The sequence below is a fragment of the Giraffa tippelskirchi genome, chromosome 3, assembly GCF_054371585.1.
Source record: "Giraffa tippelskirchi isolate mGirTip1 chromosome 3, T2T-mGirTip1v1.2.pri, whole genome shotgun sequence".
Classification (NCBI taxonomy): domain Eukaryota; kingdom Metazoa; phylum Chordata; class Mammalia; order Artiodactyla; family Giraffidae; genus Giraffa; species Giraffa tippelskirchi.
This window is the reverse complement of record NC_137277.1, coordinates 164750235-164768058: the sequence shown is the minus strand read 5'-3', so window position 1 is coordinate 164768058 and position 17824 is coordinate 164750235. Positions and strand designations below refer to the sequence as shown.

Here is a 17824-nt window from a genome sequence, read left to right as displayed (position 1 = left end):
GGCGTTGCCTGCATCTGAGCCCCGCCCCACGTAGAGAGCACAATTGGTTCCCTGACTTCCAGGGCCCGCCTTTAGCCTTTAGTCCCGCCCCGGACGCCGAGCATTGGCCGTCGTGTCTCCTCCCCCACGTTCATTGGCCAGGCTAACTGCGGGTGACAGTGAGTGGCAGACGCCGGGCCTAGCGCTCCCGGTCGGGCCGAGCCCAGTGGAACCGACGAAGCCCCTTGAATCACCCGGGTCACCGTTCCTGAGGTGAAAAGCGAGCCCGGTAATCGAAATCTCACGACCCGTGTCGGGCTTGGCCGGGTATGCCCGCGGAGTCCTAAGCGGATTTGCGGCGGGTAACAGGGGAAGGGGCACCGCGGGCGGGGCGGAGGCGCGCGGCCAGAATGTTTTGATAGCGGGGGCGCGCGGACGGGGGCGCGCGTGAGCGGCGGGGCCGCGCGCAGGATTGTCCGCTGTTGGGAGCCGAGCCCTTGGCCTGGGGCCGGGCGGTCTGGGGGCGCGCTGGGCTCGGGTCGTGGCAGCTGGGTGTAGGAAGGCAACCCAGCTCAGCTGGGGGTATCGGCTGTCGGACTGGCTCGATTCTTCCAACGTCCGCAGGAACCCCTGAGCCCAGGCCCGGCTGACAGGGGCTCTATGGGCCCTGGGTCTACACTGACCCAGTGAGTGGTGAGTTCCCTGAGGGCTTGGTCAGCTTCTTAGGACCCAGGGCTCTCACTAACCCGGGGAATCCCACTGGGGCCAGGCTGGGCAGTGCTCCACAGCTTCAGGGTCTGCACTGACTGGGTGAATGCAACCTAGATCATGCCTGTCTCCAGGACCAAGGGAACCCACAGTTGAGCCAGGATCTGGGTCTACACGACCCAGTCAGGATATCTCATCTAGGAACTTTGCCTGCCCGCTGGGTGTGTTTGCTAGGGAAGCAAGGCCAGGTCCTTTTTAAGAGAGACTGTCTTCTTGGGTTTTGGGTTTGGGACTTTGCGGACCCCGAAAGGTCCACCTAATTCCGGAGGCTGAGGTGGAGCATGGAGAAACAGTCCAGCCCTGTACAGACTCAGTCTCCACAGGTTCATTAAGCCACAGCATGGGACCCTAGAGTTGAATGAGTGGCCTCATATAGTACAACCAGAGGAAGTGTGCATAGCCTTAGGCTAGGAGGGGTGCCTCTTTCCCACTGTAGCCTCCCTGCCCCTTGCTTGGCTTCCCCTGAACGGGGGTGGGAGGGATGGGGGGGGCAGTGGTAGGGTTGGGTTTATTTCTATTCCCACTCCCCACTCTCTGGGGCCTGACACCTTCTCCTCCAGCAGCTGCAGAGCCAGGGCATCGAGGGCTGGAGTGGAGCTGACACTGTCCATGGAGCTGGTAGGGCCATGTGCTTATCTCAAACCTCTGTTTACAAAGTGCTTCCAAACTGCTAGTCTCTTGGGAGACCAGGGTTTCTCTAGGAGGGGAGTGGGAGGGTCCCTTCTCTCCATTGAATAGAAGATGAAACAGACCCTGCAACCCCCTCACAAAGGGGCAGAGTCTGTCTTCAGGCCAGCAAGGCCTCAGTAGACACTCAGTAAAGGCTACGGGAATGACTGACCTCATTGGTCAGTGAGGGCTTCCCAAGCCCTGAGCATGTTGCTCTCCTTGGGTTACTACTCTTCCTTTGCCTTTGGAGACCTAGCCCAAGGATTCTTTCTCATTCATTTCTGTTCTAGTAGGCAGGGAAGAAGATGAAGGCAGAAGGTCTGAACCTGGGTCTCTCTTTTCTCTGTACCCACAGGTGGACAGGGTGGACAGGGGGTGGTGGTGATGGCGCAGTTTGACACTGAATACCAGCGCCTAGAGGCCTCCTACAGCGATTCACCCCCTGGAGAGGAGGACCTGTTGGTGCATGTCCCTGAGGGGAGCAAGTGTGAGTTCTTGGACATGATAGCCAGAACTGAGACTTGGGGGGCGGAGAATTAGTGGAGGGACGCTGAGGGAGCAAGGGGCTTCCATTTCTTCGGGGCTCTGACATCTCTGCTCTTGTACCCACAGCACCTTGGCACCACATCGAAAACCTTGACCTCTTCTTCTCTCGAATATCCTTTGTGTCTCTGTGTTGGAGCTCTTGAACCTTCAGCCCCTCTCTAAGCCAGGCCCCCTGAGGGGAAAAACTTGATGTGGGTTTGGCTCTAATCCCTCAAAGGAGAGTGGAGTGCACCTTGAGCCTAAATAGAAGCCAGGGAAATAATGACAGTTATAAATAATGATATCCCACGTCTATTAAGAGCTACGTGTTGCACTTTGTAGTATTAATTTATAAGGAACCTCTCTGAGGGTGATTCTGTTGATGTTATGCTAATAATCATAACAATTAATGTCTTTTAACTTTGTGTCAGTTCTGTGTTAAATACTTTACATGCACTATCTCAGACCTAACAATCCTATAAGACAGGTGCTATTATACCACTACAGACAGAAGCTTAGAGAGGTTAAGTAACTTGGCCAAAGTTCACACGGCTCGAAAGTCAAGAGAGCCAGGACTTCATCTCAGATACATGACACCAAAGTCTGTGCTCTTAACTGCTGTCTCTACGGACCACTTTTTCTTAACAATTACACGTTTATAATCTACACCAGAAGAATGGTTTCACTTGTATGCTCATCGGGGAGATCTTTGAGCTCATGTAAGTACAAGGGACGGATGGTGCAGTAAAGGAACACATCACAGTGTTTCCTGTCTCTGAGCTCAACTCCTGGCCCAAACTGCCAAGGCAACTAGGTGCAAGGCTCCAAACTGCAAACCTTTACAGTTTAAGGCTGGGTGTGGCACCAGGTTTTACAGCTTTATCTTTTTTAATCACCCTTATAAGGAAGGCTTTCCAAGTCCTGTCTCTTCCACAAAGAGAAGTCGGACTCATCAGAGCTCCAGTGGAATGAGCATGGTTCAGTCAGGAGGTATCAGGTGCCAGACGCTTACTTGAGAAAAATGTCTCTGTTCTGCCTTGGATGTACCTTAGACCCACTGCTGAGTAGAGGGCCTTCTGGGAGGAAGGAGCCATATGGCTTTGCCAAAGAGTAAAGGGGTAGAAAACCTGCCCTCCCTAAGGAAAGAATTCAAATCTGCAAAGGGGTTCTACAATCTCAACAGGAAATCAGGGACTGGGGACCAGAGACCACAGTCTAAGACCTTTGAAAGAGTGAGTGGTAGCAGAGATTACCATGAGATAGAAAAACAGGCTGATTCTGTGGTGCCTGAAGCTAAGAGCCAAAAATAGGTGCTGCCTTGGGTCTCTGGGGGCCAAGCAGTAGAGAGAGGCCCTCCATTTCCCCAGAGGCTGCTCCCTAGTCTTGGTCTGCCACTTGCAGACTCTCACTTTTTCCTGGTTATTTCACTGGTGTCTCTCTGACTCTCAGACCGCACCCCCTCTGCCCAACTCCCCAGGCAGTTCCTCTTTGTGGTTGCCTTCACCACCTTCCTGGTCAGCTGTGTGGACTACGACATCCTATTCGCCAACAAGATGGTGAACCACAGTCTTCACCCAACCGAGCCCGTCAAGGTCACTCTGCCAGATGCCTTTCTGCCTGCCCAAGTCTGTAGTGCCAGGTAAGCACTGCAGGTCAGAGGGCACTAGAGCCTGTAGGTTCAGCTAGCAGGCAGGGAATGGGGTGTGAGGCAGTAACATTCCCCAGAACATAGGCTCAGCCTCTCTGAATCCTTCAGGACAGCAGCATTTCTGCCCAGAGGCCTCAGGCCACTCTTCCTCCCCTTCACTGTTCCCCCACCAGGATTCAGGAAAATGGCTCCCTTATCACCATCCTGGTCATCGCTGGTGTCTTCTGGGTCCACCGGCTCATCAAGTTCATCTATAACATTTGCTGCTACTGGGAGATCCACTCCTTCTACCTGCATGCTCTGCGCATCCCCATGGTGAGACTGGGAAGTTGGGCAGTTAGCACCACAGTCCAGGATGTCTTCCACAGCCTGGGAAGGGTTGGGTATATTCCTGGGCATCAGGCAACCTCCTCCATCCTTGGTAGGTCAGGCAGGGTCTGCTTGAAGGCTCCCAAGGACCGCTGAGCTTCACAGCTCATGGAGGGCAAGGGGCTGAGGCAACCACTCCGCCTTCCATCCCCTGTCTCTTCCCCACCTCAGTCGGCGCTTCCATACTGCACATGGCAAGAAGTGCAGGCCCGGATTGTGCAGACCCAGAAGGAGCACCAGATCTGCATCCACAAGCGTGAGTTGACAGAGCTGGACATCTACCACCGCATCCTCCGGTTCCAGAACTACATGGTGGCACTGGTGAACAAGTCCCTCCTGCCCCTGCGCTTCCGCCTGCCCGGTCTTGGGGAGGTCGTCTTCTTCACCCGGGGCCTCAAGTACAACTTTGAGCTGATCCTCTTCTGGGGACCTGGCTCTCTCTTTCTCAACGAATGGAGCCTCAAGTCTGAGTACAAACGTGGGGGGCAACGGCTGGAGCTGGCCCAGCGCCTCAGCAACCGCATCCTGTGGATCGGCATTGCCAACTTCCTGCTGTGCCCCCTCATCCTCATCTGGCAGATCCTCTACGCCTTCTTCAGTTATGCTGAGGTGCTCAAGCGGGAGCCGGGCGCCCTGGGTGCGCGTTGCTGGTCGCTCTACGGCCGCTGCTACCTCCGCCACTTCAACGAGCTGGAGCACGAGCTGCAATCCCGCCTCAACCGAGGCTATAAGCCCGCGTCCAAGTACATGAATTGCTTCTTGTCACCGCTGCTGACACTGCTGGCCAAGAACTGCGCCTTCTTCGCTGGCTCCATCCTGGCCGTGCTTATTGCCCTCACCATCTATGATGAAGACGTGCTGGCTGTGGAACACGTCCTCACCACCGTCACACTCCTGGGGGTCACTGTGACCGTGTGCAGGTGGGCCAGGGCAAGGGGGAGTAGGCTGACTGTCATTTCCGGGAAGGGCTTCCATCTCACCACGGCCCTGATCCCACCAGGTCCTTTATCCCGGACCAGCACATGGTGTTCTGCCCTGAGCAGCTGCTCCGCGTGATCCTCGCTCACATCCACTACATGCCTGACCACTGGCAGGGTAATGCCCACCGCTCGCAGACCCGGGACGAGTTTGCCCAGCTCTTCCAGTACAAGGCAGTGAGTGGAGTTGGAGTCAGGGCCTGCTAGAGACTGGGTGACAGCTCGGTGCCGAGGGCTGGTCTCCCTCCTGCTCTCTTGTGACCTCAATCCCTTTCTTCCTCTCTAGGTGTTCATCCTGGAGGAGTTACTGAGCCCCATCGTCACACCTCTCATCCTCATCTTCTGCCTGCGCCCGCGGGCCCTGGAGATTATAGACTTCTTCCGCAATTTCACTGTGGAGGTTGTCGGTGTTGGAGACACCTGCTCCTTCGCTCAGATGGATGTTCGCCAGCATGGGCATCCCCAGGTATTAGGAAAGGAGGGGGGCAGTTGGCCAGAGGCGATGCTGGCCTATACATCCTGGGGCAAACTGCAAAAAGATACCCCTTCTGAGCCAATGAATCACAAAGTGGCAGCCCTGCACCAGGGCACACATTGCTTTGTAAACAGGACCCTGGACTGGATTATAGCCTTTAACTTGCACCCTTGGCCAAGCTCCCCCGAGAAAGGCACAAACGAAGCAGCTAGCCCAGTATGTGGCTACTGGTAGAGTGGCCACTCGGGCCCCTGGATGAGATACAGCAGTGCATTGTGGTCTCTGTCCTCCAGGGGCAAGGCCTCCCCTCCCCCCACTGCAGGAAAGGTACCAAAAGGGCTTCTGTAAGGGGCCAGTCCTGCTCACTGCAGCCTCCCTTGTGCAGTGGCTGTCCGGTGGGCAGACGGAGGCCTCAGTGTACCAGCAGGCCGAAGATGGGAAGACGGAGTTGTCACTCATGCACTTTGCCATCACCAACCCCGGCTGGCAGCCACCACGTGAGAGCACGGCCTTCCTAGGTTTCCTCAAGGAGCAAGTTCAGCGGGACGGAGCAGCTGCTGGCCTTGCCCAAGGGGGTCTGCTCCCAGAAAATGCCCTCTTTACGTCCATCCAGTCCTTACAATCTGAGTCTGAGGTGCGTTCCTAGGGACTGGGAGATGATGGGCAGAATGGATGCCAGGAGCTGGGACTTGAGGGTGTGGGGCAGAAGGGTCCACCCTGTTGGTTTCCTTCTCTCTGTTCATTCAGTCTGTGCCACTGGGTCCTAATGTGCAGAGTCCTAGGGGACCCAGAGGCCTCCCTGTGCCCTGAGAATTCTACTACCCCTTTTATTCACAGCCACTGAGCCTTATTGCAAATGTGGTAGCTGGCTCATCCTGCCGGGGCCCCCCACTGCCTAGAGACCTGCAGGGCTCCAGGCACAGGGCTGAAGTCGCCTCTGCTCTGCGCTCCTTCTCGCCTCTGCAGCCTGGTCAGGCTCCCACAGGCCGGGCTCCCAGCACCATGACAGGCTCTGGGTGAGTAGCAGTGGGCCGTGAGGGGAGGGTGTGGCAGTAACCCCAAGCAGTTTGTGCGGGTCTCAGAAATGTTGATGACTGCTGTCTGTGCTGGTGGGGGGGACAGGGTGGATGCCAGGACAGCCAGCTCCGGGAGCAGCGTGTGGGAAGGCCAACTGCAGAGCCTGGTGCTGTCAGAATATGCATCCACTGAGATGAGCCTACATGCCCTCTACATGCACCAGGTGAGTGGGCAGGAAGGGGCAGGGTTGTAGAACCAAGGTGGCAGCTGAAAATAGAATAGAAGGTTTTAGACGTGGAGAAGCAAGACATGGGCTCGAATCCCTTCTCTGCCATTTACCTGCTCTGCAATTTCCATTCCCGCATATTTCCTCTTCTATCCTTTTCAGCCAAGCTTACTTTCACCCAGGGCTTTTCCACACTTGTGGTTTCTCCCACTAAGAATCCACTTCCCTGACATATCCACATGGCTCCCTCCTTCTCATTCAGGTCTGCTCTTTCCCACCCTATGAGACCATCTCCGGCCACCCTGAGTAAAATATTCCCTTGCCTACCCTCCTGAATTTTCCAGTTCTGTTTTTCTCTCCATAGCATTTAGCATCATCTGACACTGTATTTTTTCCTTATTTGTTTATTGTCTATCTCCCCCCACCCCATCCAAGTATATAAGTCCTAGGGAGTTGGAGTTTTTGTCTATTTTGTTTACTGCTGTATCCCCAGCACCTAAAAGAGCTCCTGGCACTTAGATTCACAAACAATTTATTCTGGAATCAAATGACTGGGGAAGATGAGAGCCGTTACAATCCATGCACAGGCTTGTTCCAGGAATCTGCTGAGAATTTAACTTGTAAAACATCACATGTATGTTACATGTTATTAACATGACAGGTACTCCGGGTGAGTGGTTCTAGATGAGGCGATATAAATCAGAACTGGCCAATACCATGGTGGAGGGTAACTATTTCAGATATTCTTCTGTCCCCAACTGCTTCCCTTGTGGCTCAGCGGGTGAAGAATCCACCTGCAATGGGGGAGACTTTGGTTCGATCCCTGGGTTGGAAAGAGCCCCTGGAGAAGGAAAAGGCTACCCACTCCGGTATCCTGGCCTGGAGAATTCCACAGACTGTACAGTCCATGGGGTCGCAGAGTCGGACACGACTGAGCGACTTCCACTTTCTGTCTCCAACTAACGAATTCCCCACTTCTCAGCTCCACAAGCAGCAGGCCCAGGCTGAACCTGAGCGGCATGTGTGGCACCGCCGAGAGAGTGATGAGAGTGGGGAGAGTGCTCCTGAAGAGGGGGGAGAGGGGGCCCGGGCTGCCCAGCCCATCCCCCGCTCTGCCAGCTATCCCTGTGCTGTACCTCGGCCTGGAGCTCCTGAGACCACTGCCCTGCAAGGGGGCTTCCAGAGGCGCTACGGAGGCATCACAGGTATGCATTGGGGGTACAGAGGACACAGAGCCTTCAGGGAAGAGTGGTCCTTCTGGGGCCTCTAGGGGAGGAAAGAGGTCAGAGGGGCCAGACCCAAGGAGACTAGTCCCTCCCCGGTGCCTCCAACTCCCTCAGCAGCCCCAGAGCCTGTCTCCTCATTCCTGTCTATGTGCAAACTAAGAGTACTCACTTGTGTCTGCAGATCCTGGCACAGTGCCCCGGGCTCCCTCTCACTTCTCTCGGCTGCCCCTGGGAGGATGGGCTGAAGATGGGCAGTCAGCATCAAGGCACCCAGAGCCTGTGCCTGAAGAGGGCTCAGAGGATGAGCTCCCCCCTCAGGTGCACAAGGTAAGGGCTCCAAGACCCGAAATTGACAGCCAGAAGTAGCAACTTCCAGGCTGAGGTCAAGCTTCTCATGTGAAGGGAGGTAGCCTCCTGTGCAGAGACACTGCAACTTCTCCTCCAAAGTAGACTTCCTTCTCTCCCCTCACCAACTGTGAAACCTAGGACTTGATTTTTCCTTTGCTTACCTGCCCCCGAATCAAATTTTGCTTTTCCTTTATCTCCAGGCTTCTGTTGTGTAAGCAGATTGCTGAAGACCATCTCCATCACCAACCCATTTCTCTCCACAGGTATAGACGAGGTGGAGGAGGGTCCCTATGCCTCAGGATGGAGGCCATCATTGCCCTGCCATCCCGGAGGAGGGTCCCTGTGCCCCAGGATGGAGGCCATCGCTGCCCTGCCATCCCATTCGTCTGTCATGGAGGGCTCCCGAGTGCTGCCTGGCTCCACGCGTGTGGTGTTTGTGTGTCCGTGCCTGGCCAAGGGAGGTGCCAATGCTGGGCTCGCCACAGCCCCAGGAGAGAGACGGGGGGCCTAGGAAACAGGGCACACGGGACTCTAGCCTCATCCCCAGGACCCCCCTTGGCTCAGAGTGTGGTGCTAGAAACTGGTCCCCAGCCCAGCCCCAGTACTGCCACCTTTGCACCCACCCCTGCAAGTCTCCAGAGGACTGTCCACCCCAGAAGCTGCCAAGCAGGGAGAACGTGTGCCAACTGTGGAGTGAGGAGGTTGGGTCTGGACCCTCAACCTCTGCAGCCCCCTTCCCCACCCCCGAACAGATGAGCAGCTCAGGCTGTGGCCCTTACCTCACCCCCAGTTCTCTCCCAGTGCTGCAGCCTGCTCACCTCTCCCCTGCTTCCTGCACATACATTACTGGCATGTTTGCCACTTGCTCCCGTTCTGTTCCCTAGCTCCCCTTCTGTTCAGCTTTTGCTTTGTGTTGGTGTGGAGGCTTTAGCTCCCAGCTTCCCTCATGCTATCTTTTGACACTAAGAAGGAAGGTTTCTAAACTGTGGAGCAGGGATGGAAAATCTTTGTTGTCCTCTCCAACTTTTTAGGATGGGCCCCTGGGAGACTTGAGGCCTTCCTGGCCCCCATTGCTGCTTATTGTACCCCGTACCACCTGCACATGGGATGGAAAGGGCTAGAGTGTGACCTCGGCTGTCTGTCTCCCAGCAAGAGCGCTCTGGCCTGCATCCCGCTGTCCCGAGAGGGGGATGAAGGGGCGACAGGATGACTTCGCCCTCGGCTTTGGGCTGCTGCATTGCATGCTGGGACCCAACTCCTTTCCCTCCCCCCGCCCCCTTCCCCCAGCTCGGGTCCGCTGCGGGTGAGCGGTTGAACTACGCAGCCGAACTTACAGCGGAATGGGGTGGGGGACCGTGTACAGCTTGACAACCTTTAATAAAGAAGGGACTGACTAGGTTGGGGCTTGTTGTCCGGAGCGGCTAATGTGAACCACCCAGGTGGCTGGGGGCTGGGTGTCCGCCCCGTGAGAAAGCTGGTCTATGCGATCACTTGGATATACCGACCTAGCGGGCGAGCAGAAGGGCAGCTTCCCGAGCCACGGTTCCTCGGAGGTCAAGGACTCCGGCAGGACGTGCGGTCGGATTTCCCGCCCTGAGCACGTGACCGTGCCGGCTCCGCCCGTCTATTTTGCCCTTCCTTGCGTGCGCCATTTCCCCCTCCCCGCCCCTTCGGAGACTCTCGGCCAATGGGGACCTGGGTAGGGGCCAGGGGCGGCCCCGGTGGGCGGGGCTGCTGCAGAAGGGAGCCGCCGGAGTCGGACATTTAACACTCCAGTGGGCCAGGACCCGGCCGGAGGGTCACCTGCCGCGAGTAGCGGGCGAACGGCGGAGACCGCGTACGTGCCCGGCGTGAGTGCGTGGCGGCGGCGCGTGCGCAAAGTGAGTGGGTGGTGTGGCCGGGTCCACGTGTGATCCTGCCCGGCGACCCCCGCGGCTCAGCGCCCAGAGGATCCATGATCCGAGATACTCGGGATTCCGCGCCCCGCCCCGAGCGGCCGCCGCTTCAGTTCTCCCCTCCCTTAGTCCCCGCAGTCTCGGTCGGTGGCCACGCATTGCCATGGTGACTGTGGGCAACTACTGTGAGGCCGAAGGACCTGCGGGTCCGGTCTGGGCGAAGGGTGGGCTCAGCCCCTGCTTCTTCTTCACGCTCGTGCCCTCGACGCTGATGGGCCTGGGGGCTCTGGCCTTGGTGCCGGCTTTTCCCTGCAGACGTCCGGAGCGGCCTGGTGGCGCCGACAGGGTGTCTTGGGCGGCCGGCCCTCGCGTCGCTCCCTACGTGCTGCAGCTGCTTCTGGCCACACTTCAGGTAGCGCTGCCCCTAGCCGGCCTCGTTGGCCGGGTGGGCACTGCCCAGGGTGCTCCACTACCAGGCTACCTTTTCCTGGCTTCTGTACTGGGGACTGTGGCCAGCGCCTGTGGTCTGGCGATGCTCGTGACAGAACGGAGCCAGGCACTGCAGAAGCTAGCAGTGGGCGTCTGGATCAAGTTCAGGCACAGCCCGGGTCTCCTGCTCCTCTGGACTGTGTCTTTTGCAGCCGAGAATTTGGCCCTGGTGTCTTGGAACAACCCACAATGGTGGTGGGCAAGGGCGAACTTGAGCCAGCAGGTGAGGGACCTCGTGGGGGGAGGGGAAGAGTGGTGTGTCTGCTCACATTGCTTCCACGCTTTTCAAATGCCTTTAAGAAAGGGAAGAAAGGAGGGGCCAGTGCTGCTGGGAGCTGATAGCCTGCTGGTGGGGAGTGGCGGTGCTGAGTCACTGTGGATTTTTTTAGAGCCTATTAGATGCTGGGCCCCTGAAGAGGACCTGGGTGTGTGTACTACCCCAGTGCCCAGCCCTGTTACAAGTAGTGAAAATGGGACTTTGGTCCTCAGTGATAGTCTCCCTGCCTATGTTTAATTCTAGGTTCAGTTTAGCCTGTGGGTGCTGCGGTATGTGGTCTCTGGAGGGCTTTTTGTCCTGGGGCTCTGGGCCCCTGGACTTCGACCGCAGTCTCACACCTTGCGGGTCAATGAAGAGGATCAAGATGTAGAGAGGAGCCAGGTACACCTCAATTTCTAAAACTTAGGGTCTATCGTAATTCCATTCCCCATCATCATTTCTAGTCACCATAATAACTCACTTCTTCCCTAAATCTAAATCCCTGTTAGCCTTTCTGAGCCCATGAGGGGTCACGTGTGGGTCCAAGTTACCTGGGAGCTATAATCCCATACGTTTTCCTTAGGGGGTTTCTGGCTGATGCCATTTTGATTTCTGAGCTCCCCTCCCCTACATGTTTTGCCATCCTAGGTTCCATCAACAGAGGGGCCACCGAGGTCTACCTGGCGAGACCTAGGCAGGAAGCTCCGCCTACTGAGTGGCTACCTGTGGCCTCGGGGGAGTCCAGCTCTGCAGTTTGTTGTGCTCATCTGCCTGGGGCTCATGGGATTGGAGCGGGGACTGAATGTGTTGGTCCCCATCTTCTATAGGGACATAGGTGAGGGGGAGAAGAAGGGGGTCAGCTTAGCACTCTGGTCCTTTATTGGCCTGGATGTGGCAGAGACTAGCCCAGGGAAGTGTGACAGAGTTGGGAACTGGGTGGTCAGTAGAGGCTGTGGCTGATGCCTGGGGCAGTTTCTCCCAAAGAGAGTGCTAGGGTCTCTGAGTGGGCTTGGACTCGTTTTCTCCATAGTGAACTTGCTGACCCAGAAGGCACCTTGGAACTCCCTGGTCTGGACGGTCATCATCTATGTCTTCCTCAAGTTCCTCCAGGGGGGTGGCACTGGCAGTACAGGTATGAGGGATCTGCTTTCACCCTGGTTGGTATTGGCCGCTGCCCCTCCTCTCACAGACGTCCCTCCCCTAGGCCCCTTGGTGCTCTCAGACCTTTCACATCTTGCTGCTGGGCTGACGTCATTGGGCCACTCAGCCCTACCGAGGCCTCCCCTGGCTCCCCACAGGCTTCGTGACCAACTTGCGCACGTTCCTATGGATCCGGGTGCAGCAGTTCACCTCGAGGCAGGTGGAACTGCGCCTCTTCTCCCATCTGCACGAGCTTTCATTGCGCTGGCACCTGGGGCGCCGCACGGGGGAGGTGCTGCGGATCGTGGACCGGGGCACGTCCAGTGTCACGGGGCTGCTCAGGTGCCATGCCAATGGAAAGGAATTGCGGGAGGGGAGGGCTGGGGAAACGGGTGGAGGGGCTGTCAGGACAACCCACCCAGCTGGAGGAGTTGCCTCTGTGTCCTCTTTGGGTTTTTTTCTCAAATTATAAAATTAATATACACATGCCCTCATAATTCCAATAAAGCAGACAGAGCAAATCTCTCTTGAATTCCACTCACTAGAGGTTCCCATTCTGTTTAGTATGTAGAGTTCTGCTTTTTTGCATTTTTTTACATATGTACATGTAGAACTAGTAGGTATTGTGGAGGTGTTTCCTAAAACAGATGGTATCACGATATAGGCGTCATTTCTTAGAATGGCTTTATTATCAAAATGTTAGGGAGATGTATTCTTATCCGAGCTTCCCTGGTGGCTAAGTGGTAAAGAATCTGCCTTCCAAGCAGGAGACGCAGGTTCAATCTCTGGGTTGGGAAGATCCCCTGGAGAAGGAAATGGCAACCCACTCCAGTATTCTTGCCTGGAGAATTCCATGGACAGAGGAGCCTGGCGTGCTACAGTCCACAGGGTTGCAAAGAGTCAGACACAACTTAGTGATTAAACAACAACATTCTCATTTATACGTAAAGATCTTTCTCATGCATTACAATTAATCCAAAGCATTCTATAGTTTGGGCATGCTATGGTTTATTTAGCCATAATAAGGTAAGGGGCATTGATTCTTAAGGGGCATTTAGCGTGATTCTAGCCTGTTGCTATGGAAAACAAAACACTCTGTCAAAATCCTCCTAGGTAGATTTGCTGGCTCTGAGCCTGTAAACTATGCTTCATTGCTTGACTTTGCCTCTTAGCTACATAGTATTCAACATCATCCCCACGCTGGCTGACATCATCATTGGCATCGTCTACTTCAGCATGTTCTTCAACGCTTGGTTTGGCCTCATTGTGTTCCTGTGCATGAGTTTTTACCTTGGTGAGTGATGAGAGATGGCTTGGTGAAACCATCTCCCTGAACCATTTACGGAGTGCCTTGAACGTGAGCCCTGCCCCAACTCAGATGGCCCAGCTTTGAGAGGCTGTAGATTATTGGGCTCCAGTAGGCTCCTGCTGCTCCCCAGTGTGATGGGTGAGCATCCTCTGTCAAAGAAACCCCAGCTCTCCCTAGGGAAGGACATCCTGGTCACTTTAGAGTCCCGCTATGGAACCTCAAGTCAAGGAGGAACTTCATGTGATAGGATGCAGCTTGCCTCCACTGGTTCACCATAACTGTTTTCACACAAGCTTTATGCAGACTGTGGTGATGTCTTGGACACAGCCCCTTCCCTCAGGGAGCTTAAGACTCCCTCCCTTGGGAATCTGGGTCCCTGGGTTATAGCACAGGATTAGTGTACACGTGAGCAGCAGCAGACATACACATGGTCTCTGCTGCTGGGAGTGACTTGCTCTCTTCTCCTCCCTCTCCCTTCTCCTGTCACTCTCGAGCCCTGACCATCGTGGTCACTGAGTGGAGAACAAAGTTTCGACGGGCTATGAACATGCAGGAGAATGCTACCAGGGCCCGGGCTGTGGACTCTTTGCTAAACTTTGAGACGGTAATGGAGACCTCGGTGGCAGTGTTGTGAGGTTTGGAGATGTAGAGGAGTGTGTCTGGGGCCGTTTGGGCTGACAAGGAGCTGGGGGTATGTGAAGTGTGCTGCTTACAATCAGGGAGGAGGGATGGGGAATGGAGCTGAAAGCTGTGGCCATGTGAAACAGCACTGGTTTGAAATTCATCAGGTGAAGTATTACAACGCAGAGAATTATGAAGTGGAACGCTATCGTGAGGCCATCATCAAATATCAGGTGAGGATGCTGGTTTGAGGCTTACTGAGAGCAAGAGCCGGGACTTGTGGAATCACCAGGTCTGAGAGAAGTAGAATTTGGGCTGTGAGATTGATGTGCCTAGGCCTAGGTTGGGAATTGGTGACTGTCAACATGTGTATGACACACCTTCCTTGTTTGTCTTTGCCCAAGGGTTTAGAGTGGAAGTCAAATGCTTCACTGGTTCTACTAAATCAGACCCAGAACATGGTGATTGGACTTGGGCTCCTCGCCGGCTCCCTGCTTTGTGCCTACTTTGTCACTGAGCAGAAGCTACAGGTGAGGGAATTGTCCTGGGCCTGGGGACTTTGTCTAGGCCATCAGGTTCATGGGTGGGAAGTAGGTAGGGGGGTAGCTAGTGGGCATGGTGACAGCCCACCAGCCTCCTGTGACTCTGTCCTCATCCCTGGATGTCCACAGGTCGGGGACTTTGTGCTGTTTGGCACCTACATCATCCAGCTGTACATGCCTCTCAATTGGTTTGGCACCTACTACAGGTAACTTGATGCCAGCCCTCACCTATCCAGGGTGCACTGTTATCTCCCCAGCTCCCAAGAGGAGCTCCAACCAGCCCTCTTCTTGCAGGATGATTCAGACCAACTTCATCGACATGGAGAACATGTTTGACCTGCTGAAAGAGAAGACAGAAGTGAGTGAGGAGAGAGGAGTGGGTTTGTAGGGAGTGGGAGCTGGCATGGTGTTCCTTGTGTCTGGAGGATACCAAGCCTGTAATGGCACACAATGGTGGCACTCTCCCAGGTGAAGGACCTTCCCAGCGCAGGGCCCCTTCGCTTTCAGAGGGGTCAGATTGAGTTTGAAAACGTGCACTTCAGTTATACTGATGGGTAAGCTCCTCCCCTTCCACTGTCCCGCAGCCCCTTTTTCCCGTGTCCGTTTACACACTGCTCCTCCCCTTGCCCTTCCCCCTGCTTCTCAGCCCACCACCATCTGGGAAGATAGCCTGAGCGAGAGGTGGCAGGGCCCAGTAGTAGCTCTAGTGGTGGAGGGGACCCTGGCAGTATAGCTGGCCTGCCGACCATGCTCACCCTTCCTTGCAGGCGGGAGACCCTGCAGGATGTGTCCTTCACCGTGATGCCTGGACAGACACTGGCCCTGGTGAGAGGAGACCCAGCCAGCTGACCCAGACTCCTTGAGCTTCCCTTATTCCAGTGCCCGTGGTAGCTGGGGATCCAGGCTGTGGAATCAGAGCACCCTGTCATATTGGGTCACAGGACTGAATGTGGCAGCCTCCATGGACATTGGTGGCCTCTTGGAGAGAAAGCCTTAAAAGCCGATGGGCCTGAGAATGTTTTTCCTTCCTTTAAAAAAAAAAATTTTTTTTTTTGGTTGTGGTGGGTCTTAATTGCTGTGTGAAGGCTTTCTCTAGTTGCCGCGAGCAGGAGCTACTCTGTTGCAGTGCACAGGGTTCTCACTGTGGTGGCTTCTCCTGTTACAGAGCACTGGCTTCAGGCACATGGGCTTCAGGAGCTGCAGCACGCAGGCTCAATAGTTATGGCTCTCGGGCTCTAAAGTATAAGCTCAGTAGTTGTGGTGCATGGGCTGAGGTGCTCCGAGACATGTGGAATCTTCCCAGACCAGGGAGCAAACCCATGTGCCCAGGTGGGCAGATTCTTACCCACTGCACCACCAGGGAAGTCCTTTCTCCCTCTGTTTTTCATGCAACAGGTGGGCCCATCGGGAGCAGGGAAGAGCACAGTTTTGCGTTTGCTTTTTCGCTTCTTTGACATCAGCTCCGGCTGCATCCGAATAGATGGGCAGGATATTTCACAGGTAAGCATGCTCGGGAGAAGACTGTAATTTAGGGGCCCGTATGTGAAAGAACGGTGGGTGCTGGGCATCCAGGGAGTAGAGAAAGAGCTGTCACCCCTGCAAAAAGCTGGGTCAGGAGACCTCAGCCTTTCTAGCAGCACATGGTCTGTATAAGGAAAGTAGTCACAGGAGTGATTCCTAGGATGCCGTATGAGGCACAAAGATCTGCAGCCATCCAGGGCAGCAGGGAGAGAAAATGAGTTTTCTGTCAATGGGGAAACAGAGTCAGAAAGATTAAGTGATTTGCCCACACAGCTGGGGTCTGGGGAGGTGAAGGCAGGACTCTCACGCAGAGCCTCTCATCCCATATGCTTCCCACTTGCCCATCCTACCTTCCAGGCCTGGAGGGATCTCACAGGCCAGAGTATATGGTCTTTTGGCCCCAGGTGACCCAGGCCTCTCTCCGGTCTCACATTGGAGTCGTGCCCCAGGACACTGTCCTCTTCAATGACACCATTGCCAACAATATCCGCTACGGCCGCATCACAGCTGGGAATGACGAGGTGAAGGCTGCGGCTCAGGCTGCAGGCATCCACGACACCATCATGGCTTTCCCTGAAGGTGAGTCTCCCCTTCAGGGTCTCCCCCGCCCAGTTCAGGCCCATTACTGCCTCTGACCTCCATTCTACCCCATCCTTGCCCATCTGGTCACAGAAACCAAGTGTAGTACATGTGACTTGAGAGAGGTGGGCAACTTCCACAGGGTATGATACGCAGGTGGGCGAGCGGGGACTGAAGCTGAGTGGTGGGGAGAAACAGCGTGTCGCCATCGCTCGCACCCTTCTCAAGGCTCCAAACATTGTTCTGCTGGACGAGGTGAGGCCCTGAGATGCCTCCCCCCCCCACTTCCTCCCCGAGCCGGTGCCCAGCCATTCCTGCTGAGCACCATTCTTCATGTAGGAGAGCTAGCACGAATGCATGTTTCACAAAAACACTTTACAGTTTAGGCCTCGGCCAGCCACTTGCATCCTCCTCCCACCAGGGATCTGGTGGGAGGGACAGTTTCACCCAATCCTTCTCTATAGGCAACGTCTGCATTGGATACCCATAATGAGCGGGCCATCCAGGCTTCTCTGGCCAAAGTTTGTGCCAACCGCACCACCATCGTGGTGGCACACAGGTATGGGACGGGCAGCAGGTGGGGGGGCCCCCTCGGGTGTTGTGGTGGGTGACTGACCTCTGACCTCTCAGGCTCTCCACGGTGGTCGGTGCTGACCAGATCCTCGTCATCAAGGATGGCCGCATTGTGGAGCGAGGACGGTAAGGGACACAGCATGATAAACAGGGAAGGGCCTCTGAAGTGGGGGCCCCAAGGAAAGGTCGTGGAATCCCAGGGGTTTCTGGAAGGATCTCCCCCACCAGTTCCTTGTCATCTTAGACTGGTGGCAAGGACTCTTGGGGTGCAAGTAACAGTTGGTTGGGACTTCCTCCTTGCCCCAGGCACGAGGCTCTGTTGTCCCGAGGTGGGGTGTATGCTGACATGTGGCAGCTACAGCAGCAGGGACAAGAAGAAGTCTCTGAAGACACCAAGCCCCAGACTAAGGCATGATGACAAAAGTTGTGGCCACTTCCTTCCGGAAGGATAACTCCGAGGGAAATACTGTATCCCTCTTCCCTGCCATGTTTCATCCTGGTCTTGGTGCTAGCTACAGTGATGGAATGGGGCCTTTCTGAAGAGCACTTGTCGGGGAAATAAAAGTGTGGACTGTTAGGATCACTATGACTTTGTGTTGTGGGAACTATAGCAGGCCTCCACTGCAGTTCAGGTGAGCATTCGTGACGGGACTCTTCTGTTTTGGATTGGAA

The 17824-nt window shown here is 55.4% G+C and overlaps 2 protein-coding genes across 48 annotated transcripts; both read left to right on the top strand.

The window, feature by feature from the left end:
* Positions 1-139: 139 nt before the first annotated feature.
* Positions 140-9630, top strand: ATG9A (autophagy related 9A). 46 transcript variants are annotated; one of them, XR_014080584.1, is made up of 17 exons: positions 140-268; positions 1311-1365; positions 1772-1903; positions 2029-2072; positions 2596-2660; positions 3419-3580; positions 3763-3904; positions 4130-4878; positions 4959-5112; positions 5222-5401; positions 5796-6044; positions 6248-6426; positions 6533-6650; positions 7636-7858; positions 8061-8206; positions 8491-8688; positions 9259-9630. XR_014080584.1 is itself a non-coding variant. In XM_081584172.1 (16 exons), exons 6-16 carry the CDS (start codon positions 3495-3497, stop codon positions 8494-8496), a joined length of 2232 nt encoding a protein of 743 aa, XP_081440298.1. In that variant the 5' UTR covers positions 140-268; positions 1311-1365; positions 1772-1903; positions 2029-2072; positions 2596-2660; positions 3423-3494; the 3' UTR covers positions 8497-9630. The 46 variants fall into 46 exon arrangements, 32 of the variants coding, with proteins under 32 accessions (XP_081440298.1, XP_081440283.1, XP_081440306.1 ...); XR_014080577.1 differs by having other exon boundaries at positions 1308-1365; XR_014080587.1 differs by having other exon boundaries at positions 1308-1365; positions 2029-2081; positions 2614-2660.
* Positions 9631-9960: 330 nt separating this feature from the next.
* Positions 9961-17735, top strand: ABCB6 (ATP binding cassette subfamily B member 6 (LAN blood group)). Of its 2 annotated transcripts, XM_081584145.1 has the most exons (19): positions 9961-10834; positions 11132-11269; positions 11516-11702; positions 11898-11999; positions 12166-12349; positions 13180-13301; positions 13811-13920; positions 14105-14170; positions 14342-14467; positions 14609-14685; positions 14774-14837; positions 14948-15033; positions 15247-15304; positions 15875-15979; positions 16405-16579; positions 16722-16834; positions 17044-17138; positions 17210-17278; positions 17459-17735. In XM_081584145.1, the coding sequence occupies exons 1-19, from the start codon at positions 10286-10288 to the stop codon at positions 17565-17567; spliced, it is 2535 nt and encodes an 844-aa protein (XP_081440271.1). In that variant the 5' UTR covers positions 9961-10285; the 3' UTR covers positions 17568-17735. The 2 variants fall into 2 exon arrangements, with proteins under 2 accessions (XP_081440271.1, XP_081440272.1); XM_081584146.1 differs by lacking the exon at positions 11132-11269 and having other exon boundaries at positions 9961-10863; positions 11542-11702.
* The last annotated feature ends 89 nt before the right edge of the window (positions 17736-17824 follow it).